Genomic DNA, 26,342 nt, shown 5'->3' with positions numbered 1-26,342 from the left:
CCATTCGGCCAGTCTTTGTCTTTTGGTTGGGGCGTTCAACCCATTTACGTTTAAGGTAATTATTGATAAGTATGATCCCGTTACCATTTACTTTATTGTTTTGGGTTCGGGTTTATACACCCTTTCGTGTTTCCTGTCTAGAGAATATCCTTTAGAATTTGTTGGAGAGCTGGTTTGGTGGTGCTGAATTCTCTCAGCTTTTGCTTGTCTGTAAAGCTTTTGATTTCTCCTTCGTATTTGAATGAGATCCTTGCTGGGTACAGTAATCTGGGCTGTAGGTTATTGTCTTTCATCACTTTAAGTATGTCTTGCCATTCCCTCCTGGCCTGAAGAGTTTCTATTGACAGATCAGCTGTTATCCTTATGGGAATCCCCTTGTGTGTTATTTGTTGTTTTTCCCTTGCTGCTTTTAATATTTGTTCTTTGTGTTTGATCTTTGTTAATTTGATTAATATGTGTCTTGGGGTGTTTCGCCTTGGGTTTATCCTATTTGGGACTCTCTGTGTTTCTTGGACTTGGGTGATTATTTCCTTCCCCATTTTAGGGAAGTTTTCAACTATTATCTCCTCAAGGATTTTCTCATGATCTTTCTTTCTGTCTTCTTCTTCTGGGACTCCTATAATTCGAATGTTGGAGCGTTTCATATTGTCCTGGAGGTCTCTGAGATTGTCCTCGTTTCTTTTAATTCGTTTTTCTTGTTTCCTCTCTGATTCATTTATTTCTACCATTCTATCTTCTATTTCACTAATCCTATCTTCTGCCTCCGTTATTCTACTATTTGTTGCCTCCAGAGAGTTTCTGATCTCATTTATTGTGTTATTCATTATATTTTGACTCTTTTTATTTCTTCTAGGTCCTTGTTAAACCTTTCTTGCATCTTCTCAGTCCTTGTCTCTAGGCTATTTATCTGTGTTTCCATTTTGATTTCAAGATTTTGGATCATTTTCACTATCAATATTCAGAATTCCTTCTCAGGTAGATTCCCTACTTCTTCCTCTTTTGTTTGGTTTGGTGGGCAACTCTCCTGTTCCTTTACCTGCTGAGTATTCCTCTGTCTCTTCATCTTGGTTATATTGCTGCGTTTGGGGTGGCCTTTTTATATTCTGATAATTTGTGGAGTTCTCTTTATTATGGAGCTTCCTCACTTTGGGTGGGGTTCTATCAGTGGCTTGTCAAGGTTTCCTGGTTAGGGAGGCTTGTGTTGGAGTTTTGGTGGGTGGAGCTGGGTTTCTTCTCTCTGGAGTGCAGTGGAGTGACCTGTAATGGGTTATGAGACATCAAAGGTTTTGGGATAATTTTGAGCTGCCTGTATATTGAGGCTCAGGGAGTGTTCCTGTGTTGCTGGAGAATTTGGGTGGTATGTCTTGTTTTGGAACTTGTTGGCCCTTGGGTGGAGCTTGGTTTTGGTGTAGGTATGAAGGCATTTGATGAGCTCCTATTGCTTAATGTTCCCTGAATTCAAGAGTTCTCTAATGTTTTCAGGCTTTGGGTTTAAGCTTCCTGCTTCTGGTTTTCAGTTTTATTTTTACAGTAGCCTCTAGACTTCTCCATCTATACAGCACCGATGATAAAACATCTAGGTTAAAGATGAAAAGTTTCTCCACCTTGAGGGACACTCAGAGAGGTTCACTGAGTTACAAGGAGAAGAGAAGATGGAGGGGGTAGTTAGAGGTAACTGGAATGAGATGCGGTGAGATCAAGAGAGGAGAGAGCAAGCTAGCCAGTAGTCACTTCCTTATGTGCGCTCTATAGTCTGGACCGCTCAGAGGTATTTACGGAGTTATACGGGGAAGAGGAGAGGGAGGAAGTAGACAGAGGTGACCAGGAGGATAAGAGAGAGGAATGAGTAGGAGAGAGACAAATCCTTCCAGTAACCAGTTCCTTAGGTGTTGTCTACCGTCTGGAACACACAGAGATTCACAGAGTTGGATAGAGAAGAGATGGGGGAGAAAAGAGACAGAGGCCACCTGGTGGAGAAAAAGGAGAGTCCAGAGGAGGAGAGAGTGGTCAAGCCAGTAATCTCGCTCTCAGGTAGACTTGGGTAGTGAAGTTTGGGTTTTTAAATGTACAAAATTGACAACAAAAACCTAAGAGCAAAGATTAAAAATCTGGAGTAGAGGTTGGATTTTCAAAGATACAATATTAAAGAAAAGCAGAAGGAAAAAGGAAGAAAGAAAAAAAGAATTATTAAAAACAAACAAACAAAAACAAAACAAAACAAAACACCAACAACCATCCAAAGAGTATATATGGTGTTTGCCTTAAAAAAAAAAGTCTTTTTTAAAAAATAGTAATACTAGGTTATAGAAATAAAAATTAGAGGAGAAATAGAAGACTTAACAATTAAAAAAAGCTCGGAAAAAAAAGGAAAAAAAAAAGCAAAAAGCAAAAAAAAAAAAAAAGAATGATTTTAAAAATATTAAAAAATTAAAAATATATCTGGCTCTTCTCTGATGTTATGGGCTGTGTGGGCTCACTTCCAAGGTGGTTCCCTCTGTTTAACTTCTTCTGTTTGCTGGTTTTTAGGCTCACTAGTTCAGTCGTGCTGTGGGGAGGGGGATGCTGCAAACAAATAGCACTGTCGTGTGTACACAGTATCTCTGCCCCGCTTGACCTGTCCTTTCTCGCGGCGCACAAACCGCTCCGGCTCTACGATGCTCAGCCGGGAACCGTCTGGGGCCGGCCCTAGGCTGCGTGCACTTCCCCGGTCCAAGCCGCTCAGGTTCGGCGCTCAGGCAGCCCTCAGAGGCACAAATGCGGCTGGGACTGCGCTTTGTGCCCTTCCCAGGTCCAAGTAGCTCAGGAGTTTGGCGAGCACGATCGCCGCGGCTTGTCACCTTTTCCGCCGCTGCCGCTCAGCTCTCTGGGTGGACGGCTGGCGCACCCCGTGAGGCAGACTGTGACTGTCCAGCACCCCAGAAGTCTTAGCAAAGGAGCCTGCTTGCAGTTAGGTAAGTAAAGTCTCTCCGGGTCTGCAATTGCCCTTTCCAGTCCTTACGGCTCTGGCTGCCTGTCCCCGGCGGGGAATGGTCTGCAGCCGGCTTTTTCCACTCCGTCCTTTGTTCTGTGCTCGGTCCTGGCGGTGTCTTATGTTCGAGCTTTTCGCGTGGTAGCTATCCCACAGTCTGGTTTGCTAGCCCAAGTTAGATCGTTCTGGTTGCGCATGGGGCGTTCCTGCCCGATTCTTGCAAAGCTCTGCAGCCCGCGCCTCCCGCGCGTCCCTGCCCTGCCCCCACTTCCCAATGGCGGATGCAGGCGTCTGTGCTGCTTTTCCGCTGGGGGAGTTACTGGTGGGCTTGTAATCTGTTGGTTTTAATTATTTATCTATTTTTCCTTCCTGTTATGTTGCCCTCTGTGTTTCCAAGGCTCGCCACAGACTCGGCTGGAGAGTGTTTCCTGGTGTTTGGAAACCTCTCTTCTTAAAATTCCTTCCCGGGACGGGCTTCCCTTCTCGGACGGAGCTCCCTCCCCACCTCCTTTGTCTCCTTTTTTGCTTTTATATTTTTTCCTACCTGTTTTTGAAGACAATGGTCTGCTTTTCTGGTTGCCTGATGTCCTCTGCCAGCCTACAGAAGTTGTTTTGTGGAGTTTGCTTGGCGTTGAAATGTTCTTTTGAGGAATTTGTGAGGGAGAACGTGATCTTCCCGTCCTATTCCTCCGCCATCTTTCTCTACCTCCAACTTGTGAATTTTTAAATCAACAAACATTGAGAGTGTGATCAGTTGAGGCATGGTAGACAATAGAAAGAAGATGTGCTTCTCATCTACAAGAACTTTCACGTTGGCTTGAATGAGAACCATGTGTATAAAAATAATGGACAGTATGAAAACACATGTAGTAAATGTCTTTAGAACATTAGTGATGTTCTAGGAAAGACATATTAAAAGAAATAACCTGAGTGAAGGAATGCATATGTGATAATGGGGTGACTGTTCTGCCAGCATTGGGAAGTCTGTATAGAGGAGAGTAACTGGATAAACTAAAATTACGTTGTAGTTTGTAATGACTTTACTCAGTTTGCAGTCACACAGGCAATGATACTTTTTCTGCTATGCCAAGTGCTTGGTTTTCTGAGTAGTTATATCTTAGTGTTAAGCAACTTGATTTAAATCATGTGCCTTCAAATAAAAATGATTTTTTCATGGGGTTCAATAAAACCAGTTGGCCAAAGAATTTCCTTTTGTCTCCTTAGCTAAAGGAGGCCACTCCTTCTCTAGGATACTTCCTAAAGTCTTATTAAACTTTTATCTCCCAAATACCTTGACATCTCAGAAACAAACTTCTCACTGTTTGTATACTTACTCATCAGGCAGATGTACAGCTTGGAGGGCAGAAGTTAGTGTTCTGTTTCTTAGCCATGTTTCTCTAGAAATTTAAATATCCCAAGAGATCATACAGGAGAAGGCAATGGCAACCCGCTCCAGTCCTCTTGCCTGGAAAATCCCATGGACAGAGGAGCCTGGTGGGCTGCAGTCCATGGGGTCGCTAAGAGTCAGACACGACTGAGCGACTTCACTTTCACTTTTCACTTTTATGCATTGGAGAAGGAAATGGCAACCCACTCCAGTGTTCTTGCCTGGAGAATCCCAGGGACGGGGGAGCCTGGTGGGCTGCCGTCTATGGGGTCGCACAGAGTCGGACACAACTGAAGCGACTCAGCAGCAGCAGCAGCAGAGATCATACAGAACTTAGAGATCATGTACCCCAATCCTCTCATTTTACAAATGAAGTAAGTGATGCCTAGGTAAGTTGTGACTTGCTTGAGGTTATGGTGCTATACTGAGGGCAGCTATAGAATTAGAATCTATGTCTCTTGAGTCTCACAATGGATTTCTCAATATACCCTGTTGCATTAACTACTGAGTCAAATTAAATCAAGATATTTTTGCACAAGCATCTTGTTGGGAACACTATATTTGCAATTTTAATGCTTTCACTTACCTTGCCCTAGATTGGATCATGCATTCTTTTGATTAGGACTGTCAGATTCGTAAAATTCATGACTTTATAATTATTTCTATATGTATCATAGGGCTTCCCAGGTGGCGCACGTGGTAAAGAACCCACCTGCCAATGCAGGAGATGTAAGAGATCAGGTTCGATTCCTGAGGGTCAAGAAGATCTCCTGAAGGAGGGCATGGCAGCCTACTCCAGTACTCTTGGCTGGAGAGTCCCATGGACAAAGGAGCCTGGAAGGCTATAGACCATAGTGTTGCAAAGAGTCAACACAACTGAAGCAACTTGGCACACATGCATACACATGTATCATAAATTAGCTTTCTTTTGTAATTTTCCACTTTATGTCACTACTTGACGTGACTAGGCAGAGTGACTGTCAGGGCATTTTCTTAATATAAAATGTACAGTCTTTTGGTGGGTAATGAAGGCCAATGTTTACCACTTTCATGTCTCTCTTATATTCTTATTACTTTGCTGAATTTCAGATCGTTTCTTTTACAGGCAGGTGTTAATCCTCTTAATTTAAAAATTTTATCCTTCAATTTTCTACCCTTTATCACTGTTTTTAATTTTCATAATTCTAAGGTCTATCTTCTTCAGCATTAGCTCTGTTTTCTTTAGTTGGTATTTTTCAATGAACTTATAGGATGTGTTTCCAAATCAGTGATTTCTTTTCATATTTGTTTCTTCTTATATAATTCTTATAGAAATTACCTATATAATAAATAATGCATAGATTCATTTTTGAAGATTCAAAATTAAAATTTATAAAGCAAAAAATCAGGTCTCCTTTGACCCCCAGAAGTAACTATTATCAGTAGTTTTCTGTGGGCCATTCCAATTTCCTTTCTATTTATTTAGTACATATATATTTAATATGTGCTAATAGACATTTTATATCTGTATATAAAAATGTCTTACTGTAATTATTGCTCTTGTGATATGAAGATTCTATATCAGTACCTACACATGTAAACCTCATTTATTTTAATACCGATGTGTATTTTAACAGCAATGTATTCTATAGTATGAACATACATAATTTTTAACCGTTCCTTTATTGATGAAGAGTTAGATGGCTTATAAATTTTTGCTATTACAAATAAGGCTGAAATGAACTTCCTTATATTTATGCCATATTTTTCAAGAATTTCCAGGTGAAAGGGTATATATGAGAAGATTTAATATTTAATGCAAATTGCATTCAAAAAGCTTCTCTTATTTACAGTTGTCATCCACAGTGTAAAAAGAATGATTTCCATACATCCCCCCAATAATTGTTTTGTATCTTTGAAGTTTTGTTAATCTAATGAGTGAAAAATTATATTAAAAAATTTTCAAATCTATATTCCTGTCTTTCTGCCTTGCTGTCCCACACGACTTCTATTTCAAGGTCACCTCATTGTTCGTAATGACTGCTAGAGATTCAGCCATTATTACACTTGAATATCCTTTCTCTTTTCAATAGGTTTCTTGGAAGTCTCAGATAACACTTTCCCAAGTACATGGCTACAGCCAAGTGCAAAGGAGACAGAGAAATGTCATGTTGTTACTGTGCCTTTATTAATATTAGGATTCTGCTATTAAGATGGAAATAGAAAATGAGTGTTACATAGATAAAGCAGTCTGCCACATATCCTAAGATCATAGGACTTTTACTATCATCTCTTCTAATACTTTAAAATCATTTGATTTTTATCTAAAGGCTTCTCATAGGTTTGGAGTTAATTTTTATATGTGATATAAATTAAGAATTTAATTATATTTCATCCCTGAAAGACAGTCAGGAGTGTTTAATAAATATGTTGTCTTTCTCTCTTTGCCGATTGATTTGGAATGCCATCTTCACATAAACTATATTCCTAAGGGTGTGATTCTGGACACTTACTGTTAGTCTGTATATTTTGTTGCTATGACAATACCACATTGCTTTACTTACTACCATTTTATTGCATGTTTTGCTTTCTGGTAAGGCAAGTCCCTGGAGAAGGCAATGGCACCCCACTCCAGTACTCTTGCCTAGGAAATCCCATGGATGGTGGGCTGCAGTCCATGGGGTCGCTAGGAGTCAGATATGACTGAGCGACTTCACTTTCACTTTTCACTTTCATGCATTGGAGAAGGAAATGGCAACCCACTCCAGTGTTTTTGCCTGGAGAATCCCAGGGACGGGGGAGCCTGGTGGACTGCCGTCAATGGGGTTGCACAGGGTCGAACACGACTGAGGTGACTTAGCAGTAGCAGTAGCAGCAGCAGCAAGGCAAATCCCTTCTTAATGTTCTTTAAAAAACATTTTGAATATTCCTGCATTTTTCCTCCTTATGAACTTTATTTTTTTTATTTTTATTTTTTTTCCAAACTTAATTTTTTTAAATTATTTATTTATTTATTTATTTTTTAATTTTAAAATCTTTAATTCTTACATGCATTCCCAAACATGAACCCCCCTCCCACCTCCCTCCCGATAACATCTCTCTGGGTCATCCCCATGCACCAGCCCCAAGCTTGCTGTATCCTGCGTCAGACGTAGACTGGCGATTTGATTCTTACATGATAGTATACATGTTAGAATGCCATTCTCCCAAATCATCCCACCCTCTCCCTCTCCCTCTGAGTCCAAAAGTCCGTTATACACATCTGTGTCCTTTTGCTGTCTTGCATACAGGGTTGTCATTGCCATCTTTCTAAATTCCATATATATGTGTTAGTATACTGTACTGGTGTTTTTCTTTCTGGCTTACTTCACTCTGTATAATCGGCTCCAGTTTCATCCATCTTATCAGAACTGATTCAAATGAATTCTTTTTAATGGCTGAGTAATACTCCATTGTGTATATGTACCACAGCTTTCTTATCCATTCATCTGCTGATGGACATCTAGGTTGTTTCCATGTCCTGGCTATTATAAACAGTGCTGTGATGAACATTGGGGTACATGTGTCTCTTTCAATTCTGGTTTCCTCGGTGTGTATGCCCAGCAGTGGGATTGCTGGGTCATAAGGTAGTTCTATTTGCAATTTTTAAGGAGTCTCCACACTGTTCTCCATAGTGGCTGTACTAGTTTGCATTCCCACCAACAGTGTAGGAGGGTTCCTTTTCTCCACACCCTCTCCAGCACTTATTGCTTGCAGATTTTTGGATCGCAGCCATTCTGACAGGTGTGAAGTGGTACCTCATTGTGGTTTTGATTTGCATTTCTCTAATAATGAGTGATGTTGAGCATCTTTTCATGTGTTTGTTAGCCATCCGTATGTCTTCTTTGGAGAAATGTCTATTTAGTTCTTTGGCCCATTTTTTGATTGGGTCGTTTATTTTTCTGGAGTTGAGCTGCATAAGTTGCTTGTATATTTTTGAGATTAGTTGTTTGTCAGTTGCTTCATTTGCTATTATTTTCTCCCATTCAGAAGGCTGTCTTTTCACCTTGCTTATATTTTCCTTTGTTGTGCAGAAGCTTTTAATTTTAATTAGATCCCATTTGTTTATTTTTGCTTTTATTTCCAGTATTCTGGGAGGTGGATCATACAGGATCCTGCTGTGATGTATGTCAGAGAGTGTTTTGCCTATGTTCTCCTCTAGGAGTTTTATAGTTTCTGGTCTTACATTTAGATCTTTAATCCATTTTGAGTTTATTTTTGTGTGCAGTGTTAGAAAGTGATCTAGTTTCATTCTTTTACAAGTGGTTGACCAATTTTCGAAGCACCACTTGTTAAAGAGATTGTCTTTACTCCATTGTATATTCTTGCCTCCTTTGTCAAAGATAAGGTGTCCATATGTGTGTGGATTTATCTCTGGGCTTTCTATTTTGTTCCATTGATCTATATGTCTGTCTTTGTGCCAGTACCATACTGTTTTGATGACTGTGGCTTTGTAGTAGAGCCTGAAGTCAGGCAAGTTGATTCCTCCAGTTCCATTCTTCTTTCTCAAGATTGCTTTGGCAATTCGAGGTTTTTGTATTTCCATACAAATCTTGAAATTATTTGTTCTAGTTCTGTGAAAAATATGGCTGGTAGCTTAATAGGGATTGCATTGAATTTGTAAATTGCTTTGGGTAGTATACTCATTTTCACTATATTGATTCTTCCAATCCATGAACATGGTATATTTCTCCATTTATTAGTGTCCTCTTTGATTTCTTTCATCAGTGTTTTATAGTTTTTTATCTATAGGTCTTTAGTTTCTTTAGGTATATTCCCAAGTATTTTATTCTTTTCATTGCAATGCTGAATGGAATTGTTTCCTTAATTTCTTTTTCTACTTTCTCATTATTAGTGTATAGGAATGCAAGGGATTTCTGTGTGTTGATTTTATATCCTACAACTTTACTATATTCATTGATGAGCTCTAGCAATTTTCTGGTGGAGTCTTCAGGGTTTTCCATGTAGAGGATCATGTCATCTGCAAACAGTGAGAGTTTTACTGCTTCTTTTCCAATTTGGATTCCGTTTATTTCATTTTCTGCTCTGATTGCTGTGGCCAAAACTTCCAGAACTATGTTGAATAGTAGTGGTGAAAGTGGGCACCGTTGTCTTGTTCCTGACTTTAGGGAAATGCTTTCAATTTTTCCCCATTGAGGATAATGTTTGCTGTGGGTTTGTCATATATAGCTTTTATTATGTTGAGGTATGTTCCTTGTATTCCTGCTTTCTGGAGAGTTTTTATCATAAATGGATGTTGAATTTTGTCAAAGGCCTTCTCTGCATCTATTGAGATAATCATATGGTTTTTATTTTTCAATTTGTTAATGTGGTGAATTACATTGATTGATTTGCGGATATTGAAGAATCCTTGCATCCCTGGGATAAAGCCCACTTGGTCATGGTGTATGATCTTTTTAATGTGTTGTAGGATTCTGATTGCTAGAATTTTGTTGAGGATTTTTGCATCTATGTTCATCAGTGATATTGGCCTGTAGTTTTCTTTTTTGTGACACCTTTGTCAGGTTTTGGTATTAGGGTGATGGTGGCCTCATAGAATGAGTTTGGAAGTTTACCTTCCTCTGCAATTTTCTGGAAGAGTTTGAGGAGGATAGGTGTTAGCTCTTCTCGATTTTTTTGGTAGAATTCAGCTGTGAAGCCGTCTGGACCTGGGCTTTTGTTTGCTGGAAGATTTCTGATTACAGTTTCAATTTCCGTGCTTGTGATGGGTCTGTTAAGATTTTCTATTTCTTCCTGGTTCAGTTTTGGAAAATTGTACTTTTCTAAGAATGTGTCCATTTCTTCCACGTTGTCCATTTTATTGGCATACAACTGCTGATAGTAGTCTCTTATGATCCTTTGTATTTCTGTGTTGTCTGTTGTGATCTCTCCATTTTCATTTCTAATTTTATTGATTTGATTTTTCTCTCTTTGCTTCTTGATGAGTCTGGCTAATGGTTTGTCAATTTTATTTATCCTTTCAAAGAACCAGCTTTTGGCTTTGTTGATTTTTGCTATGGTCTCTTTTGTTTCTTTTGCATTTATTTCTGCCCTAATTTTTAAGATTTCTTTCCTTCTACTAACTCTGGGGTTCTCCAATTCTTCCTTTTCTAGTTGCTTTAGTTGTAGAGTTAGGTTATTTATTTGACTTTTTTCTTGTTTCTTGAGGTATGCCTGTATTGCTATGAACTTTCCTCTTAGCACTGCTTTTATAGTGTCCCACAGGTTTTGGGTTGTTGTGTTTTCATTTTCATTCGTTTCTATGCATATTTTGATTTCTTTTTGATTTCTTCTGCGATTTGTTGGTTATTCAGAAGTGTGTTGTTCAACCTCCATATGTTGGCATTTTTAATAGTTTTTCTCCTGTAATTGAGATCTAATCTTAATGCATTATGGTCAGAAAAGATGCTTGGAATGATTTCGATTTTTTGAATTTATCAAGTTTAGATTTATGGCCCAGGATGTGATCTATCCTGGAGAAGGTTCCATGAGCACTTGAAAAAAGGTGAAATTCATTGTTTTGGGGTGAAATGTCCTATAGATATCAATTAGGTCTAACTGATCTAATGTATCATTTAAAGTTTGCGTTTCTTTGTTGATTTTCTGTTTAGTTGATCTGTCCATAGGTGTGAGTGGGGTATTAAAGTCTCCCACTATTATTGTGTTATTGTTGATTTCCCCTTTCATACTTGTTAGCATTCGTCTTACATATTGCGGTGCTCCTATATTGGGTACATATATATTTATAATTGTTATATCTTCTTCTTGGATTGTTCCTTTGATCATTATGTAGTGGCCTTCTTTGTCTCTTTTCACAGCCTTTGTTTTAAAGTCTATTTTATCGGATATGAGTATTGCCACTCCTGCTTTCTTTTGGTCTCTATTTGCGTGGTATATCTTTTTCCAGCCCTTCACTTTCAGTCTGTATGTGTCCCTTGTTTTGAGGTGGGTCTCTTGTAAGCAGCATATAGAGGGGTCTTGTTTTTGTATCCATTCGGCCAGTCTTTGTCTTTTGGTTGGGGCGTTCAACCCATTTACGTTTAAGGTAATTATTGATAAGTATGATCCCGTTACCATTTACTTTATTGTTTTGGGTTCGGGTTTATACACCCTTTCGTGTTTCCTGTCTAGAGAATATCCTTTAGAATTTGTTGGAGAGCTGGTTTGGTGGTGCTGAATTCTCTCAGCTTTTGCTTGTCTGTAAAGCTTTTGATTTCTCCTTCGTATTTGAATGAGATCCTTGCTGGGTACAGTAATCTGGGCTGTAGGTTATTGTCTTTCATCACTTTAAGTATGTCTTGCCATTCCCTCCTGGCCTGAAGAGTTTCTATTGACAGATCAGCTGTTATCCTTATGGGAATCCCCTTGTGTGTTATTTGTTGTTTTTCCCTTGCTGCTTTTAATATTTGTTCTTTGTGTTTGATCTTTGTTAATTTGATTAATATGTGTCTTGGGGTGTTTCGCCTTGGGTTTATCCTATTTGGGACTCTCTGTGTTTCTTGGACTTGGGTGATTATTTCCTTCCCCATTTTAGGGAAGTTTTCAACTATTATCTCCTCAAGGATTTTCTCATGATCTTTCTTTCTGTCTTCTTCTTCTGGGACTCCTATAATTCGAATGTTGGAGCGTTTCATATTGTCCTGGAGGTCTCTGAGATTGTCCTCATTTCTTTTAATTCGTTTTTCTTGTTTCCTCTCTGATTCATTTATTTCTACCATTCTATCTTCTATTTCACTAATCCTATCTTCTGCCTCCGTTATTCTACTATTTGTTGCCTCCAGAGTGTTTCTGATCTCATTTATTGCATTATTCATTATATTTTGACTCTTTTTTTATTTCTTCTAGGTCCTTGTTGAACCTTTCTTGCATCTTCTCAATCCTTGTCTCTAGGCTATTTATGTGTGATTCCATTTTGATTTCAAGATTTTGGATCATTTTCACTATCAATATTCGGAATTCCTTCTCAGGTAGATTCCCTACTTCTTCCTCTTTTGTTTGGTTTGGTGGGCAACTGTCCTGTTCCTTAACCTGCTGAGTATTCCTCTGTCTCTTCATCTTGGTTATATTGCTGCATTTGGGGTAGCCATTTTATATTCTGGTAATTTGTGGAGTTCTCTTTATTATGGAGCTTCCTCACTTTGGGTGGGGTTCTATCAGTGGCTTGTCAAGGTTTCCTGGTTAGGGAGGCTTGTGTTGGAGTTTTGGTGGGTGGAGCTGGGTTTCTTCTCTCTGGAGTGCAGTGGAGTGACCAGTAATGGGTTATGAGACATCAAAGGTTTTGGAATAATTTTGAGCTGCCTGTATATTGAGGCTCAGGGGAGTGTTCCTGTGTTGCTGGAGAATTTGAGTGGTATGTCTTGTTTTGGAACTTGTTGGCCCTTGGGTGGAGCTTGGTTTCGTTGTAGGTATGAAGGCATTTGATGAGCTCCTATTGCTTAATGTTCCCTGAATTCAAGAGTTCTCTAATGTTTTCAGGCTTTGGATTTAAGCCTCCTGCTTCTGGTTTTCAGTTTTATTTTTACAGTAGCCTCTAGACTTCTCCATCTATACAGCACCGATGATAAAACATCTAGGTTAAAGATGAAAAGTTTCTCCACATTGAGGGACACTCAGAGACGTTCACTGAGTTACAAGGAGAAGAGAAGATGGAGGGGGTAGTTAGAGGTAACTGGAATGAGATGCGGTGAGATCAAAAGAGGCGAGAGCAAGCTAGCCAGTAGTCACTTCCTTATGTGCGCTCCATAGTCTGGACCGCTCAGAGGTATTTACGGAGTTATACGGGGAAGAGGAGAGGGAGGAAGTAGACAGAGGTGGCCAGGAGGATAAGAGAGAGGAATGAGAAGGAGAGAGACAAATCCTGCCAGTAACCAGTTCCTTAGGTGTTCTCCACTGTCTGGAACACACAGAGATTCACAGAGTTGGATAGAGAAAAGATGGGGGAGGAAAGAGACAGAGGCCACCTGGTGGAGAAGAAGGAGAGGCGAAAGGAGGAGAGAGTGCTCAAGCCAATAATCTCGCTCTCAGGTAAACTTGGGTAGTGAAGTTTGGGTTTTTAAATGTACAAAATTGACAACAAAAACCTAAGAGCAAAGATTAAAAATCTAGAGTAGAGGTTGGATTTTCAAAAATACAATATTAAAGAAAAGAAGCAGAAGGAAAAAGGAAGAAAGAAAAAAAAAAGAATTATTAAAAAAAAAAAAAACCCACCAACAACCATCCAAAGACTATATATGGTGTTTGCCTTTAAAAAAAAAAAAGTCTTTTTTTTTTAAAATAGTAATAATAGGTTATAGAAATAAAAATTAGAGGAGAAATAGAAGACTTAACAATTAAAGAAAAGTTAGAAAAAAAAGAAAAAAGAAAACCACAAAAAAAAAACAGCAATGATTTTAAAAATAGTAAAAATATTTCTGGCTCTTCTCTGATGTTGTGAGCCGTGTGGGATCACTTCCAAGGTGGTTCCCTCTGTTTAACTTCTTCTGTTTCCTGGTTTTTTAGGCTCACTAGTTCAGTTGCACTGTGGGGAGGGGGGATGCTGCAAACAAATATCACTGTCGTGCACACAGTGTCTCAGCCCCACTTGACCTGTCCCTTCTCGCAGCGCACAAACTGCTCCGGCTCTGTGACGCTCAGCCGGGAACCGTCTGGGGCCGACCCTAGGCTGCGTGCACTTCCCCGGTCCAAGCTGCTCAGGTTTGGCGCTCAGGCAGCCATCAGAGGCACAGATTGGGCTGGGACCGCGCTTTGTGCCCTCCCCAGGTCCGAGTAGCTCAGGAGTTTGGCGAGCGCAGTTGCTGTGGTTTGTCACCTTTTCTGCCGCTGCTGCTCAGCTTTCTGGGTGGACCGCTGGCGCCCCCCGTGAGGCAGATTGTGACTGTCCAGCACCCCCAGAAGTCTTAGCAAAGAAGCCTGCTTGCAGTTAAGTAAGTAAAGTCTCTCCGGGTCTGCAATTGCCCCTTTCCAGTCCTTACGGCTCTGGCTGCCTGTCCCCGGCGGGGAATGGTCTGCAGCCGGCTTTTTCCGCTCCGTCCTTTGTTCTGTGCTCGGTCCTGGCGGTGTCTTATGTTCGAGCTTTTCGCGTGGTAGCTATCCCACAGTCTGGTTTGCTAGCCCAAGTTAGATCGTTCTGGTTGCGCATGGGGCGTTCCTGCCCGATTCTTGCAAAGCTCTGCAGCCCGCGCCTCCCGCGCGTCCCTGCCCTGCCCCCACTTCCCAATGGCGGATGCAGGCGTCTGTGCTGCTTTTCCGCTGGGGGAGTTACTGGTGGGCTTGTAATCTGTTGGTTTTAATTATTTATCTATTTTTCCTTCCTGTTATGTTGCCCTCTGTGTTTCCAAGGCTCGCCACAGACTCGGCAGGGAGAGTGTTTCCTGGTGTTTGGAAACCTCTCTTCTTAAAATTCCCTTCCCAGGACGGGTTTCCCTTCCCGGGACAGAGCTCCCTCCCCACCTCCTTTGTCTCCTTTTTCATCTTTTATATTTTTTCCTACCTGTTTTTGAAGACAATGGTTTGCTTTTCTGGTTGCCTGATGTCCTCTGCCAGCCTACAGAAGTTGTTTTGTGGAGTTTGCTCAGTGTTGAAATGTTCTTTTGAGGAATTTGTGAGGGAGAACGTGATCTTCCCGTCCTATTCCTCCGCCATCTTTCCTGGACCCCCCCTTATGAACTTTAGAATCAGTTTGTTAAGATCTAGGAAAAGGCCTTTCGAAATTGGTTTTATAGATTAGTTTGTGGAAGAATTCGTCTTTCTCAGTACTGAAATCTAAAAGTATGATATCTCTAGCCATCTACTCAGATCTTTCTGTCTTTCTGTGATATTTTATAACTCATCATTTAGGTTTTCTATTTCTTCTTTAATTTTTTTTAATTGGAGGCTCATTACTTTACAATATTGTTGTGATTTTTGCCATACATTGACATGAATTGGCCATGGGTGTGCATGTGTTCCCCATCCTGAACCTCCCACCCACTTCCCTCCCCATCTCATCCCTCAGGGTCATCGTAGTGCACCAGCCCTGAGCACCCTGTCTCATGCTTCGAACCTGGACTGTCAATCTCTTTCACATATGATAATATACATGTTTCAGTGCCATTCTCTCAAATCATCCCACCCTCACCTTCTTCCACAGAATCCAAAAGTCTGTTCCTTACATCTGTGTCTCTTTTGCTGTCTTGCATATAGGGTCATTGTTACCATCTTTCTAAATTCCATATATGTGCTTTAATATACTCTATTGGTGTTTTTCTTTCTGACTTACTTCACTCTGTATAATAGGCTCCAGTTTCATCCACCTCATTAGAACTAGGTTTTATATTTCTTGATAGGTTTATTTCTTGGTATTTTATAGAGTTTGATATTGTGAGTCCTTTACATTCCTTTTTATAGTTAGTCAAGAACAATTTTGATTGTTTTACCTGGTTCTCACTGAACTCCCTTAACAATATGAGTTGTCCTTTAAATGGTTTGCTGGGATTACCTAGATAGACAACCATATTATCTATAAATAGTGATGGTTTTATCTCTTGATTTCTAATAGTTTACAACTTTTTCTTATCTTGTTGTAGATAGAGCTTTTAATATATGTTCTCTAGTTTCAGAGAGAGCAAATATCTTTGTCTCATTACTGTTTTATTTGTCAGGTTTCTAGTGTTTCACCACCAGAGAATTTCTCATACTTTTTGGGTTTGATTCTGGAATCCATCAACCTCTCTCTCACTTATTTGTAAAAATAGTCTTGAGTTCAAAGAAGAGAGCCAGCTACCCGCTATAGCTCACCATTGTCACTGAATCTAAAAGTTGGATTTCTCAAAAATTTATTTCATATCTTTTGTTCTTTTACTAATTTTTTTGAATACATTATTGTTAATATATATGTTCCTAAGCTGTTCATTTCACCCAGCTTGTCAGTTTTTATGACATGAAGTATTTTGTACTCTAATAAGGTAAAATTTCCTCTAAATATATGTCTTTTCTAATTTCCAATATTATTTGTATCATCTCCTTTTTCTTAATCAGATTTGCTAGTGATTTCTAAAGTTTGATCTTTTAAAGCCATTTATTTTTGACTTATTGATCATATTTAATACTCTATTAATTTTACAATTTTTATCTTTACTATAATTTTCTATTTCATTAATTTCTCATTTTGTCTTTATTTTTTCCCATCTACTTCTTTTTGTAATCTTTTCAATTGTATTTTTCTCCATTTATTTTGGTTTTTTAAAGTTTTCTATAAAATATTTCAGACAAATTTTCCAGCCAGTACCACTTTGAGTGGTAACTCTAATGCTGTTCTATAGGTTTTCTAAATCTATTGCTGTTCTTTCTAAATAGTTTATAATTTCTTTAGTTTTTAGTTTTGGTTTCCTCTTTAAGAATTATTTTACATTGTTTAAAATTTTTAAAGTAGTAATTTTTTAAGATAGTCATTCTTTTGTTGTTAATTTCTAATTTTTGTTGTTGTTCAGTCGCTCAGTCATGTCCGACTGTGCAACCCCATGACTGCAGCATGCCAGACTTCCCTGTCCTTCACTATCTCCCAGAGTTTGCTTAAATTCATGTCCATTGAGTCGGTGATGCCATCCAACCATCTTATCCACTGTCACCCCCTTCTCCTCCTGCCCTCCATCTTTCCCAGCATCAGAGTCTTTTCAAATGAGTGAGCTCTTTGCATCAGGTGGCCAAAGTATTGGAGCTTCAGCTTCAGCATCAGTCCTTCCAATGAGTATTAAGGGTTGATTTCCTTTAAGATTGACTGGTTTGATCTCCTTGCTGTCCAGGATACTCTCAATAGTCTTCTCCAGCACCACAGTTCAAAAGCATAAATTCTTTAGTGCTCTGCCTTCTTTATGGTCCAGCTCTCACAACTGTACCTGACTACTGGAAAGACTATAACTTTGCCTATATGGATCTTTGTCGGCAAAGTGATATCTTTGCTTTTTAACACACTGTCTAGGTTTGTCATAGCTTTCCTGCCAGTGCTTTACAATTTTTAGAAGTTTCACACACATGATTTCGTATAATTCCATAATAACTCTATATTCCTCCTACCCTTATATTGCCCTGTCCCCATCTCTCTCCCCACTGGTAATCACTAGTTTGTTCTCTGAATCTGTGAATCTGTTTCTTTTTCTTTGCTTTATTCACTAGTTTGTTGTATTTTTTAGATAAGATATAAAAGTGATATCATATAATAATTGTCTTTCTCTGTCTGAATTATTTGACTTAGCATGTTGTGCTATGCTTAGTCAGTCAGTCATGTCCAACTCTTTGTAACTCCATGGACTGTAGCCTGCCAGGCTCCTCTGTCCATGGGGATTCTTCAGGCAAGTATACTAGAGTGGGTTGGCATGCCCTCCTCCAGTCATTTAGCATAATGACTCCAAATCCATCCATGTTGCTGCACATGACAAAATTTCATTCTTTTTTTTTTTGTGGCTGAGTACTAGTTCATTGTATATTTATGTACCACAATCTTTATCCATCCATCTGTTGATGAACACTTAGGTTGCTTCTGTTTGGTGATTGTAAATAATGCTACTGTGAACATTGGAGTGTACAATCATTTCTAAATAGATGTAGCAAAATAATTTTCAGAAGCATATATGCAATATATGGCTACAATATATTGTAGCCAAAAAAAGTAATTAGTCTGTTGTGTTGTTGTTTAGTCCTGTCTGACTCGGAATACTGGAGTGGATTACCATTTCCTTCTCCAGAGGATCCTGACCCAGGAATCAAATCCATGTCTCCTGCATTGGCAGACAAGTCCTTTACCACTGAATCACCAGGGAAGCCCCGATTAGTCTATAGTTTCAGCTATACACATCCATTCTGAGATGTGAGTTAGTTGCTTCTTTCTATTTTCATATATTGTTTACTAAAAGCAAGCCATGAAATATAACTATTCTACCCTTTCTCTCTGTATACCAGTTTTTGATCTTTTATAAGAGATCCCCCCAGAAAATATGAGTCTAATAATTTTAGTTAGAATCTTAGGGGGATTTGCATATCAAGGCCTGGTTAGATAAGTAAACAGACAAAAGAGGTAGCAAAGACCTGAGATACAGTAGTTACAAGAGATAGTAACTCCTTTTCTCCCCTCTTATCACCACTCAAATTTTTATAGCCAACCAACTGCTTGTTTCTAATAATCAACCAATAAGCTGCTGCTGCTGCTAAGTTGCTTCAGTCATGTCCGACTCTGTGCGACCCCATAGATGGCAGCCAACCAGACTCCCCCATCCCCAGGATTCTCCAGGCAAGAACACTGGAATGGGTTGCCATTTCCTTCTCTAATGCATGAAAGTGAAAAGTGAAAGTGAAGTCACTCAGTCATGTTCAACTCTTAGCAACGCCATGGACGGCAGCCTACCAGGCTCCTCTGTCCATGGGATTTTCCAGGCAAGAGTACTGGAGTGAGTTGCCATTGCCTTCTCCGAACTAATAAGCTACCAACCTTCTAACATGTATACTATCATGTGAATTGAATCGCCAGTCTATGTCTGACGCAGGATGCAGCACGCTTGGGGCTGGTGCATGGGGATGACCCAGAAAGATGTTATGGGGAGGGAGGTGGGGAGGGAGGTGGGAAGGGGGTTCATGTTTGGGAATGCATGTAAGAATTAAAGATTTTAAAATTTAAAAAATAAAAAAATTAAAAAAAAAATGTTGAACAGAATCTTCAGCACCTAACAGGATGCTTTACAACTCAGTAGGCACTTAATAAATATTTGTTGATTATATAAATTGTGTTTTTTTCTATAATACTTATATATAGTAAAGTTCAAAGACAGAGCTGCATTGGAGAAGAATATAAAAACAATTTTAGATGTATTGAGGTGGAAAGAAAAAACAGTCTAAGTGCAAGTGCCCTGTGATCATTTGAAATTTATCAGTCTAGAGATTATAATGAAAGTCTTGAGAAGAAATGAGATTTTTTTTTGAGAGAAAGAGAGGTTGAGTAAATAAAGAAGAGTAGAAAAATAAGAACTGACCTTTCAGAGGTTGGGAAGAGGAAGTCAACAATAACTTGCAACAATAATGATAAAAGATACAGAGCTGTATAATGTTACAGAAATCAAGGCAGAGAGGAATTTTAAGAAGACAGACTTCAGTCACTAAGTCAAATATTGTGAGATAGTAACTTTTAAAAAGAAATAATGAGACTTTTTGACTCTGTGGGAGAGGGAGAGGGCGGGATGATTTGGGAGAATGTCATTGAAACATGTATAGTATCATATAAGAAACGAATTGCCAGTCTAGGTTCAATACAGGATGCTTGGGGTTGGTGCACTGGGATAACCCAGAGGGATGGTATGTGGAGGGAGGTGGGAGAGGGGGTTCAGGAGTGGGAACTTATGTACACCCGTGGCGGATTCATGTTGATGTATGGCAAAATGAATACAGTATTGCAAAGGAAAAAAAATTTAAAAAAAGAAAAAAGAAATAATGAAATTTCTTCTTTCCCCAGTCTTATTCAGGCTCAGCTAGGATGCATTCCCGTACAAGACTTTGCTTTGATACAAGATACCTCAAAGATTTTCAGAAATGGCTCACGAATTACAAGATGTATGTTACAGGCTTATTAGATTTTCAATATTTTCCCCATAAAATAGTGTACTAGATTTAATACTGGAAACTTTTTTTTAGGGTTATCAGATTTTGTGGCTACTCAAGAAAAGTTTGCTGTATTATTGAACAGTTTGATTTTAGCTAAATGTTTTAGATGTAAACTTTGGGAAAACTCTCCACATGTATCCAAACAGCTGGAAAAAATTGGTAGGTACTGAGTACAGGTAGGTGGTGTATCAATGTCTGCAGTTTATTTTTGTATTTCACTGTTAGGAAAATTGTTCTATGATGGTAAACCTTTAAGGAAAATTGTGCCTATGGGCCTAAGTAAGTTATTGTACTTTCCCTCTCTTGAAAATCTGATTTTCATTTTCTTCTGCTTAAAGAATTCGTTTGAAATCAATTTGGAAATCTAATACAAATGAATACTCTTATTTTAAAATTTGTTCTGAAACCAGAATGAAATTTTTTTTTTAGTAACTAGGTAACTATATTGTGTTCTTTCTTCTACTTTTATGACTATTTGGTTTTGATCTCAATGACAAGGTACAGAGCTAGCAGTCCTGGTCATCCCTAATTCATTACAAAAAATTATGCCACTTATTTATACTTTTTTCTCTTTTTTTCAGTAACATTTCAATATTAGCACTGATTTTCATAGAGATACTGTAAAATTCTGTAGACAAATTTATTTCCTGTCTGTTGGGATCTAGCTCACAACATGAACTGAAAAACTCTAGAGGGTGCTATTTACAAAGACTGGGATATGCCTCAAATACTTTGGAATTTTCCAGTTTGGGGTCTTTGGCTTTGTGATAGCTTCTTAGATAGCTAGGACTCCAAAAAGACAGTTGTTATTTCATGACTGATAGTCTTATTAACTTTATAACTTTATATGCATTTGGGGACATTAAAATTCTAGGTAATGAGTTGCTAAGGGTTCTCTGATTATTCCTTAGAACAAAGATCTCTAACTATTTTGTGAGGAATTACTACTTTGTATTTCCTTGAAGTTTGAAATCAGTGAGGGAAATCAGTCAGGAGCTGACCAGGCCTGGGAGCTGGGGTGAAGGTGGAGATTGGATCATGAAAGTAAGGTCAAAGTAGAAGAAAGTTTCTTGATTAATGGCTCACTTTCCTGTCAGTATATAAGTCGTGGCAAAGCAAATGCCACACCCACTCCACAAATGCATGATTTCTGAATTAAGGAGGAGGTTACATACAACATTTAAAAAATCACAACTTTCAGAAAAATTTGAACTTAGGTAAAATGGTTATTAATATTATAGCACTAAACACTTATCTTAGAAAAGAAGAACGATCTCAAAACAATAATTTCAGTTTCCATGTTATGAGAAAAAGAGCAAATTAAACCCAAAGTGGGCAGAAAATAAATAATTTTGAAAGAACATAAATTTTAAAAAATCAATGAAACAAAAAGATGATTATTTTAAAATCATTAACACTCTAGTCAGACTAATCAAGAAATAAAAAGATACAAATTTCCAATAACAAAAATGTGAGATATAACTTTAGATCTTATAGATAACAAAATGATAGAAAGAAGATGTTATAAAACACCTTATGTCATTAAATTCCTCAACTTTGATGAAATGGAAAAATTCCTTGAAAACACAAATTGACAGAGTCCACTCAAGAAGAAACAGCATGAGTAGGATATATTTGTTAAATAAATTTTTAGTTTAAAACTTACAAAGAAAACCCTATGCATAGAAGGCTACACTGGTGAATTCTACTGAACGTTTAAATAAGAAGCGGTATTAATTCTAAACACTTTTTCAGAAAATTTAAAGGATAGGGGTGTGATAGTTCCCAACTCATTCTGAGGCCAGCATTGCCTTGTTATCAAAACCTAACAAAGACATTCAAGAAAAGGACAGACCAGTAGCCCTTAGTAATATAAGTGCACTAATTATAAAATTTTAACAAATTGAACCAGTGATAAATAAAAAGGGGAACATATCATGGCCAAATGTGGTTTATTCCAGCAATACAAGATGAGTTTACCACTTGATGTCAATCAGTGTAATTTATCATATTAAACTAAAAAATACCAGATGGTCATCTCAGTAATGTTAAAAAATTTGACAAGATGCAAAATCCATTTCTAATAAAACTCAACAAATTTAAAAAAGAAGGAAATTTCTCAAACTGATGAAGGACATCTATGAAAAACCTATGAGTTCAGTTCAGTTCAGTCGCTCAGTCGTGTCTGACTCTTTGCAACCCCATGAATCGCAGCACGCCAGGACTCCCTGTCCATCACCAACTCCCAGAGTTCACTCAGACTCACATCCATTGAGTCGGTGATGCCATCCAGCCATCTCATCCTCTGTCGTCCCTTTTCCTCCTGCCCCCAGTCCCTCCCAGCATCAGAGTCTTTTCCAATGAGTCAGCTCTTTGTATGAGGTGGCCAGAGTACTGGAGTTTCAGTTTTAGCATCAGTCCTTCCAAAGAACACCCAGGGCTGATCTCCTTCAGAATGGACTGGTTGGATCTCATTGCAGTCCAAGGGACTCTCAAGAGTCTTCTCCAACACCACAGTTCAAAAGCATCAATTCTTCGGCACTCAGCCTTCTTCACAGTCCAACTCTCGCATCCATACATGACCACCGGAAAAACCATAGCCTTGACTAGACGGACCTTTGTTGGCAAAGTAATGTCTCTGCTTTCGAATATGCTATCTAGGTTGGTCATAACTTTCCTTCCAAGGAGTAAGCATCTTTTAATTTCATGGCTGCAATCACCGTCTGCAGTGACTTTGGCTGCTAACTCTGCTAACTCACTTCAGTCGTGTCCGACTCTATGCGACCCCATGGACTGCAGCCTACCAGGCTCCTCCATCCATGGGATTTTCCAGGCAAGAGTACTGGAGTGGGTTGCCATTGCCTTCTCCTGTAACTGCATAGTGATACACCAATTCAACTTACTGATATGGGGGAAAAACACCATTTAATGAGACATGAAGACAAAGCACAGACCCGACTAAGGGCACACACACTGTGGACCACAGCAGGGCTATGACCAGAGCAAGTGGGCGGACGGGAGAAGGGAGATGGGTGGGTAAACTACAGCCTCGGGGGCAGGGGATGGGGGTCTGGATTGATGATGACTAAGCAGACAACAGGATGCAACAGGAAATCAAAACCAATGATGAAAGCAGACACACTGTCAGAGAACTCCAACAGCAAGGAAAACATACAGAACTGTTCCTTAACAAATACTCGGAAAGAAATCAAGCATGAAACCACAGAGAAATCGTCAAAGTACTTTAAATATCAACTAATTAGCGAATGATGCAAATTATAAAAACAGTGTGTCAAAAGACCACCAAATGGACTAGTTTCCACTTCACAGGCCGCTAAAATGATTCATGGTTAATTATAAGCTGACTAACAATGCAGCTAATATGAAATGGGTGGTAACAGAAAAGAGATAATACAATCCAGTTACAAAGCAGAGTGTTATACACGTGATTTCATGGGGTAAATAGCAATGCACTCACAAAACCTAAGCTAAACACGCAAGAAAGCTGGAATATGTGCTTTAGAGCCGCACACTCTGTCACCAAAAGCCCTAGGTCGTCATCCCATTTTTAGACTCGGAAAAGTGAGGCAGCCTGACGTCTTCCCTGAGGCCCTGGGCTTTTAACCTGGTTTCACACACAGAGCTGGCCTGAGCGCGTGGCCAGGTCCATCAGCAAGCAGACCAGTGTGGATTCTAGTCTGACACTGTTTCCACTGTTTCCCCATCTATTTCCCATGAAGTGATGGGACCAGATGCCATGATCTTCATTTTCTGAATGTTGAGCTTTAAGCCAACTTTTTCACCCTCCTCTTTCACTTCATCAAGAAGCTTTTTAGTTCCTCTTCACTTTCTGCCATAAGGGTGGTGTCATCTGCATATCTGAGGTTATTGATATTTCTCCTGGCAAACTTGATTCCAGCTTGTGCGTCTTCCAGCCCAGCGTTTCTCATGATGTACTCTGCATAGAAGTTAAATAAGCAGGGTGACAATATACAGCCTTGACGTACTCCTTTTCCTATTTGGAACCAGTCTGTTGTTCCATGTCCAGTTCTACCTGTTGCCTCCTGACCTGCGTATATGTTTCTCAAGAGGCAGGTCAGGTAGTCTGGTATTCCCATCTCTTTAAGAATTCTCCAGAGTTTGTTGTGGTCCACACAATCAAAGGCTTTAGCATAGTCAATAAAGCAGAAATAGATGTTTTTCTGGAACTCTCTTGCTTTTTCGATGAAAAACTTGTAGCTAACATTATATTTAATAGTGAAAGACTGAATGCTTTACCTCTAAGATCAGGAATGAAATAAGGATGCCCGCTATTACTAATTCCAGTAAACATTATACTAGAAGTTCTACTCAGTACAATCAGCCAAGAAAAAGAAATAAAAAGCGTACAGGTTAGAAAAGAAAGAAATATAATGTTTTTATTAATACATGATCACATGGTCATCTATGTAGAAAATTCCATGGAAGGCAGGAGAGGTTAAGCATGGTTGAAAGATACAAGATCAATATGTTAAAATTAATTTTATTTCTACATACTAGTAAGAAAAAATCAGAAGCTAAAATTAGAAAAACTATGCTATATTAGTTTTCTAATTGCCATTAAAACAAATTATCACAAACTTTGTGGCTTAAAGCACCAGAAATTTATTATCTTTAAACTTCTGTAGATTTCTGATGTGGGTCTCACTGGGATAAAATCAAGGTTTGGCAAGGCTGTTTTCCTTAGGGGTGAATCTATTTTCCTGCCTTCAACTTCTAGAGAATACTTGATTCCTTGATCATAGCCCCTTTCCTCTATCTTCAGAGGCAACAAGTGATCTTGGATTTGGCAGAGATGTCTTAGATACAGTGCAAAAGCACAAACTATAAAAGAAAAAAGAGTGGATTTAATAAAAACTTAAAACTTTGCTTTTCATAAAATACTGTTAAAGAAGGAAGAGGAAGAAGAGAAAATAAGCCACCAGACTGTAAGGAAATGTCTGCAGAACATATATGTTATGGACAACTTGTACTTAGAATATATAATAAGACAAACCACTGAATAAAACAGTGGGCAAAAAGATTGAAACATCAAAGATGTGTGTATGGCAAATAAGCACCTGAGAAGATGTTCAACATCATTAGTCATAAGAGAAATGCAAATTAAAATGACAATGTGATACCAGTACACATCCACACAATTAAAATTAAATTTGTTATTTATATTCATCAAAAATTTATTAAATTTATTTAATTAATTTAGCACAATTAAAATTATACAGTACACAGTACACAATTAAAAATTGACAAAATGCTGGAGAGAATATGGTTCAACTGAAACTCTCACTGTGGAAATGTAAAATGTTAAAACCACTTTGGAAAACCATTTGATTATTTCTTTAAAAGTTCAGCATAAACCTACCATGCCACCTGGTCCTGTCATGGTTAGGTGCCCAAGAGAACAAAAAACATGTAGACACACAATTCTAGTAACAAAGACATTTGAAAACAGCCTAAATATCCATGAACAGGCAAATGGAAATTAGTGTTATATCCCATGGTATGGATACATATATTCAGCAATAAAAAGGCATGAAGTGTTGACACAAATAACAACATGGATGAATCTTACAATAATCATACAGAGTAGAAGAAGCCAGACTAATTACATTTAAATGAAAGACTGGAAAATAGAATAGTAATAGAAAGTAGATCAGTGGTTGCTTAGGGACAGTGTGGGAAGGGCAGGACAAGTTACAAAGGGGCACAAGAAAACTTTTAGAGGCAATAATGTTTATTAGCTTGGTTGTAGTGATAGTTTCTCATACACACATAAACACATGAAATCACATGTTTATTGTAAATCAGTTATAGTCAGTCAGTAAAACTGTAAAAATGAAAAAATATTCACTCACCAAATGAGCAAAAACTAAAAGTCTTGTAGGGAGATAAAATAAGGTTATGAACATGCTCATGCAGTGTTGGTTGGAGCTTAAGTCTAATAGTATCAATTAAATTGCACAATCTTTTTAAAACAGCTGTTTCACTAACAGTTAAATTTATAGAAATATTTCCAGAAAAGTACAAATATAAATTTGTACAAAGGTACAAATTATTTATCATTGCATAATCTTAAATGCTCACAAGTAGCAAAATGATTAAAGTATGAATTATCCATAAAATGATTATTAATAAAATTTCACTATATTTGAAGAAGTCAGTTTTTCTGACTTTCTAGAATATTGTCAGTCTGGGCATCAGTTGCATTCTATCCCTTCCAAACTGTTGAACACAAACATGTTTTTCACAATTCCTCAGTACAGCTGAACAGAAAGAAATATTGCCCAGCAAAATTCATGTAATAGAAAA

General features: G+C 38.4%; 1 protein-coding gene across 1 annotated transcript in view; it reads left to right on the top strand.

Moving 5' to 3' along the window:
- HFM1 (helicase for meiosis 1) overlaps window positions 1-26,342 on the top strand; it is a 157,252-nt gene that overhangs the window by 86,407 nt on the left and 44,503 nt on the right. The window contains exons 24-25 of the mRNA XM_060411607.1: window positions 19,846-19,943; window positions 20,025-20,153. Of these exons, the coding sequence (XP_060267590.1) occupies window positions 19,846-19,943; window positions 20,025-20,153 (227 nt within the window). The remainder of the gene's footprint in view (window positions 1-19,845; window positions 19,944-20,024; window positions 20,154-26,342) is intronic.

The sequence above is a fragment of the Ovis aries genome, chromosome 1 (genome assembly GCF_016772045.2).
Source record: "Ovis aries strain OAR_USU_Benz2616 breed Rambouillet chromosome 1, ARS-UI_Ramb_v3.0, whole genome shotgun sequence".
Classification (NCBI taxonomy): Eukaryota; Metazoa; Chordata; class Mammalia; order Artiodactyla; family Bovidae; genus Ovis; species Ovis aries.
Note: the sequence above shows the minus strand (reverse complement) of the source record. Positions and strands in the feature narration are given on the sequence as shown.